This window comes from Pygoscelis adeliae, unplaced genomic scaffold, assembly GCF_000699105.1.
Source record: "Pygoscelis adeliae isolate BGI_AS28 unplaced genomic scaffold, ASM69910v1 Scaffold306, whole genome shotgun sequence".
Classification (NCBI taxonomy): domain Eukaryota; kingdom Metazoa; phylum Chordata; class Aves; order Sphenisciformes; family Spheniscidae; genus Pygoscelis; species Pygoscelis adeliae.
In genome coordinates, this window is record NW_008825072.1 from 526855 (window position 1) to 533488 (window position 6634).

The window sequence follows — 6634 nt, forward strand, 5'->3', positions numbered from 1 at the left end:
CTAACATTTTTGCTATGTGCAAGTGGATGATTGGATTGTCTGACATTTGAAAATTCCTATTTATTACAGCTCTCAAGTTCGCAATCTGCTATTTGACTAGAGTACATGGGTGGATATATCCTGTTTGTATTTCTAATGGAGTATTTCATCCTAATGGATAAAATTATACATGAAAATCACTAATCTTTAGCACAATCTTCAGGCTTCTTTTTTTTTCATCAAGGTAGATGTTGTCTGTATGACCTTAAAAAAAAATCTTTATCTCATAAAAGAAAATAAATGCCTTTAGTCACATTACAAGGGAAAATGGTTCTGTTTCCTTGATCGTACTCGACACAACATCTTTGAAATTAATCTTGAGAAGTTCTCTGATTGATCTCGCTTTTTCTAGGTCACTGAGCTATATTTCCAAAGTGTTTATACAATCTATTGGAATCAATAAACAATTTAAACTGATATAACTGCAGAATGTTTGCAAGTCCCAGGGAAAATTGAAAGTATGACAAAGAATACAGCTGTAGAAGTTTATTTTGTTTATCAGGACAAACAGTCATTGAAATGAAATGACTTTCCTTTCAACATTGCAATATGATAGTGACATCTTAATCACATAAATAAGTAGCTAGTCATTTTAAAAACTCGTTATTGGTGATTTTGGGCAAATGGAATCCCTTTATTTATACTTCAAGAAGCTGTGCTCTGAAGCCTGTTTTATGAAATATTTCCAATAGGAGAGTTAGGGTATCATAAAAAGGTTTCACTTCAGATTATGGTTGTTACATTTCAGGCATGATTTTATTTTAGTTTGAGTTTTGGCTGGTGTAAATATTAACATTATGACTTTAAATGTGGATTAGACTATAGTTACTACTAAAATTAGACAATAACAATACTAGAAAAACTAATTAAAAAGAAGCTGATACTGTTTTTAATCACACTTAAGGTTTTGATGGGTTTTTTCCTCCTCCCCCCCCTTCTTTTTTTTTTTTTGGTTGTAAATTGTCTGGGATATGTGAGAGTGGCTAACATTTCTTATACCACAGCGCACACTAGTGGATTGATCAATAAAATCACCTGAAGAAAGAAATCTAATAGTTCTTGAATTAAGTACTTAAATCTTCTTCTTCTTGCAGACATAGCCACGTATTTTCTAAATTAATACAATAGCAAGCTGGGTTTTCTTTTTTCCAAAAATAAATACATTTATCTCCAAAGATATTAGTAGATTTAAGATTAATAACAATGATCTGAAATCTTAAATATGAATTTCATAAAATTTATTTCCCAAAGGCAATCTATTCCAACTTCTCAGTGCCAGCAACCTGGATGTTGGAAGAACAGCAGCTGCTGTATAAATAAGAGAAAATGCCATGACTTCATGGGTCTGTCTTTTATTTGTCAAACGGGAAGTGACTCACTCTTACTGCATTTAGGATGCAGATTTTTAAACATGCATTTTGGAGGTTCTTTAATATTAGTAAATGTTTGTAAATGCTGATGGGAAGTCATAAGATGATAGTACCACTCCAGCCCCTTTCCTTTACCTCTCTTCTTTTAAAATAAAAAAAAGTTTTTTTTCAAAACACCACTAGTGATAGAGCACATGCATTGTAATGCCGTACATCAAACTGGGTTTGGCTGTGTTAGGGAAATGGATGTTCCTGCCTGCTTGAGGGACTTAGGCTTCTATTTCTTTAAAGGCAATGCTTTCCTCCCCTAACAAAATTCACAAACCGTTTTGCTCTCTTTTAGGAAAAGTTATGTGAGATCTTTTAGTGCAACAGATTGTTAGATTCTAGTATGCAAAAGAATAGAACAGTGTGGATTTGCCATACACTCTGTTGGGTTTGAAATTAATTGTAAATGTTCAGGATGCTAATAAAAATGTTATAGACAGCTTTGGGAAAATTCTTGCCTGTAATGATCCAAAGATAAACAATGTTAAATGTCATTAGAAATACGGACAATACATCCCCCTATAGATCATGTGATTCATCCTTCCAATATTGTGTAATTTCTTGGCACCCTTTGTTGAAGAAAAATAGAAGCATTCAGAAATAGAAGGTTTGATTTAAGGAAACTCATAAATAGGCTGAAAATATTGGGGCTCTTTAGAACAGAGAGAGGTATTTTGGAAAGGTAAGCAATAATAAGTGAGTCCAAATAAGTTGATTAGATACAAGAAAACAGAAGAAAGTTACTCAAAAGCTGAGAACTGGTCACTTTCTACTTACATTTCTATCTCTCTCTGGTAATAGAAGGAATGATCCAAAAGATTGCAAAGTGCTCCCAGTCCTGCCTGTAACCTTCAAGGCAGCCTCGCACTTCCCATTTTCAGGATCCTGCTTCCTTTAATTTTAACGTTGCCAAGTTACTTGTTTTGAACTGAAGCTTTCTCTGTGTACTTGGTTTGTTCTGTTTGGAAGGAGCTGTACAGATCTTTAGCTGTCTTGAAATTTCTGGAAGGTTGATGAAGGTAAACTAAGCCAGACATGATCAGATTGGGGATTTCAGAGACTGAATAACACAGGGAATGTGATAAATTGGAGAGAAGAGGGCAGAAGGGCTTGCAGTCTCAGTCCCACAAACCCATCCAGAGCCCAGTGTAGAATCTCAGGGTTCAGAGTCATGATGTTTCTCCACTGCATCAAATTTGTGAAGCCAACCATCAAAGCATGTCGCTGTGCTACTAATCCACCCAGTGTATGGCAGCCCAGTACTGCTGTTGGCTGTTGTTCCATTAGCTCAAATTGCAGTGGTATGGCTTGCCAGCTTGCGGCTTGCCTGGTGACCCGTATTCATATTAGCATGATACCACATCATGAGTTTTTATTTTCTTGGTGCAAAGTCAGGTTCTCAGAGGTTAGGAAACATTGAAATGAAGATGCACAATCTTTAATTAGTGCCCTGTTTCTATCTACTGTGATGAGATTGTGTAAGTAAATATTTCATACCTTTTCCCCGATAATTCTTTCCTTATGTCGATCTCTTTTTTTTTTTTTTTTTTTTTTAAATAAAACAGTGATGAGTGTACTAACATGTGGAGGTTGGTGTGTAAATGATCCTATTTTTAAAATCTTAGTTGCCTTCCTTAACAGTCTGAGAATAACTATTGCTATGAAATTTTTGCCAGCTTCTGAACTTGCTGAGAAGGATGAAGTTTTTTTTTTTTTAGTGAAGTGGAAAAAAATGTGCTGCAAAACAAAAAAGGGCAAAATCCAAAAGTAGCTGTTGGTTTTAAGTCACTCATATCAAGTAAGCTACCTGGGTTTTAATGTAAAAAAGCAACTTAAAATGCAGTTCCATCTTGTGAAATAAAGACTGTGAATTTGCAGTTTTTTAACTCCATGGGCTTTCCAATTTGCACGCATTGGGGTTATCTTCCTGTTGATTTAATTCTAGTGAAGAGAGTTTCGTGTGTGTAACACTTCCTTTAAAAAGGAAAATGAAACCTGATCACTGGGAATAGAATAACTATTTAGCTTTTCTATTCTGTAGGGACAATACAAATATTATGGAAATATTACTCAAGTTACAAAATCATCAACATTTTCTGTGTTTCGCATCTTCTGTTGGTATTGTGGATGCATACCATTTATTCACTGCTTTGAAATGTTTCTTTACTTGTACCCCACAGGAGAAAAAGAATCAAAACTAAACATTGTGTATGTTCCAAATAGAAGGAAGTAATGCATGCTTCATAATTTAAAAAAAAAAAAATCTGAGTCAAAAGCATGTTTGAGCTTTTCAACAAGAAAATATTTCTTCTGTTTGTTTTTCCTCTTCCTCTTGCAGATTTAGCTCTGGTTGGCCTTCACCAGTAAATGGAGATGAGATCCATAAAAGAGTGAAAAATATTTTAAGGACACACAGTGCTAGACAGCGCCTAATATTTGTAAGTTTGACTGCAAACTAAATCCTTTTTTTTCTCCAAGATGGCTGAGGAAGAGAACTGTGCCTACAGTCTTGGATTTATTATAATGTTGTTCTTTGAGACAGCCTTGATTGTAGAAATATGGATTCAGTATATAAGCTGAACTGTTTCACACTGATTTCAGTAGTCTCCTTATGTGTAGCCTTTATGGACAGCTGGTATAGGTAACCCTCTCACAGGGTATTGAGGACAATTACATATTTTTTTTTAATCTGTGGTTCTCCACTTCCAATTTAGGCAAAAAATATTTTACAGAACTGTAGAACATCAAGGCTTAACATGTTGTGCAGCTGCACATCAGCAGCTGCTTCTGTCCAGCTGTTTGTAGAGCTAATATTATTCTTCAGATGTGTGCTTTTTTCCCTTAATTACCTGGCTTTCAATGAACAGAGCTCTTTATCTAATGAGATTATGTCCAGGATCAGAATATTTTGTCCTTGAGTCTGATGGGATTTTGAAGTGTGGTTTTAGACAGATAAAAATTTTTGCTATTGCGATTTTGAGAAACCCAGTTGTGGCACAGGATCTCCCTGGCCAAAGCATTGTACAAACTGAGTAACAGGGTGGTTCATCTGCAAAGAATTTAGGGTCTTAAGTGCGAGGTAAGGTAAAAGGATGTAAGGATGAGAGGTAGGTAAGATTAAAATTAGGAGCTCTGATGAAATTACTATTTTTGTCTGACAATCTAACACACAGATGTTATTGATCAGTTAGAAGAGACATGAGTCTCTCAAAGTGGAGAGAGACATCTTTTTTGCTTCAGTTTCTCCTCTTAGAAAAAGGAGTGTTGACAGAAATCTGCTTTTGAATGTTGCTGCAATTTTAAGTTACTACTGTCCCCAACGGTCCACCTTTCCCCTCTGGTGTAGTTTACTGTGTCAGTGGGAAGCGTGATAAAGAACGTAAGAGCCCTGGCTTCCCCACCTCACACCTCAGCACAGAAACGGCAGGCGTAACACTGGTGTGCTGGCATATGAGCTGTGCTGGCTGGGATGCGGTGACTCCACTGACTACAGTAAAGTGGCAGAGGGCTGGGGCAGAAGTGAAGGTTGTCTTCTCAATCCATTGCTGCAAGGTGTACCGAAGAACATCTGTCTTTGCTCTGAAGTCTCGATTTATTTATTTATGTATTTATTTATTTCCCCAAATTTAGCCATCCTGGGCAGCTCCTTTTGTTGCCTGCATGCTCTCTTAAGCTGATTATTTTCTCATTTCTGTTCAATCTTCATTTTTAGCTTAGTTGTGCTTTTTGTTTGAACTCAGAAAAACCTTTTCTCATGCATGCTAAGACTGATCTAGTTCATGCTGTACCTCCCTGAGTTTGTATACGAACGTTATGATCTTGTAAGCTGCTGCTTCTCAAATAGAAGATGCCCATCACATTTTTCTGTGTTTCAGCCACTCCAAAATAGGTACAAATCACGTCAAATGCTTCTCTGATGTTTCAATGAACTTAAGATAACAAATTGGATTTCATAACGGTCCAGCACCTACATGTAATGAAAGTTTGCACAGCCTGAACTATCTCCAGTGGTCCTTGACCACTTTCCTTGAACAGTAGACCATGACTTTACGATATAAGATTTACTAGTTTGTTAGGAAAGCTGGATGGCTGGTTATACGGTCTCTCCATACAGTCATAGACTATTAAATATAGTAATGGGTAAAGGAGAATTTGATCATTTTCTTCCTATTTACTTATTTTACTTACATAATTTAAAACATTCTACTCTAGAATGACTTGCGCATATGCTGGTATTCACTTGTTACTGCAATATTGCACAAATGCACACAAATTTGCAAGTGTGGCGTTAGATTCTTGAAGCATGGTGCTTTCTGTTGGATTTCTGTTAGCACACCTTGTCGCTTCCAGTATCAAAACACTTGCTGAATACTCACAGGGATTAATAAGCAGAGATGATGCTTTTCCGTTTCCTCTCCTGCTGGAAAACCTCATGTTTCTGCCCTAAAAAATCCAGATATCAGGGTATTGGGCAAGATTTTTTTAAGTCCTTAATTACCAACCTGGTCAGAACAATGCTGGAAAAGGACCATTTTTCTCACTCCATTTTCTTCCACTGAGGAAAAAGGATGGGAGGATGTTACAGAGAAGTCTCATGGTGTTTGATAATCATGTACAGCTAATTTATGAAAGCTGTGCTAACAGCAGCTGACCTGCTTTAAAAAAAAAAAATCGGGTCTACTTGCAGTGAGCACTGTAAAATACACCAGGATTGGTTGTGCCTTCCCCAGATGGCCCAAAATCTAGGCTGTATTGTTACGCAGTGGATGGATGAGGTAAACAGATCTTGAAAGTGAGGGAGTAGTAAAGCAAGTGGTGAGTAGATTTTGGCTCCAGTCTGGATCCTCTCCCAAACTTTGAAAGGTTAAAAAGTATCTCTTACTCTCTTTCATTCCAAAGAGCCTAATGCTAAATAACCATTCCCAGAAGCACCCAGCTGTGTTTTCCAAAATTTCGTTTCCATAGCGCTCTGTAAAAATAGTGTGACTGGAGCTCTGCTGCAGATTCCTTAGGGTGTCCGCTGTAGCTTTCTGCTGTGACATTCTGACAGTATTGTAATGTTTCCATCTTTTTTTGCTTTCCAGAACATAATTTGCCTCTGGCAAATGCTGCAGAGTTTTATTTACCACTGTACCCCATTTCCTCTTCAGTGCTTTGTAGTCTGTGTCTGCTGAAGG

The 6634-nt window shown here is 36.8% G+C and overlaps 1 protein-coding gene across 1 annotated transcript in view; it reads left to right on the top strand.

Moving 5' to 3' along the window:
* Window positions 1-6634, top strand: part of SPATA6 (spermatogenesis associated 6) — a 37368-nt gene that overhangs the window by 25507 nt on the left and 5227 nt on the right. The window contains exon 11 of the mRNA XM_009326600.1: window positions 3796-3895. Within this exon, the coding sequence (XP_009324875.1) occupies window positions 3796-3895 (100 nt within the window). The remainder of the gene's footprint in view (window positions 1-3795; window positions 3896-6634) is intronic.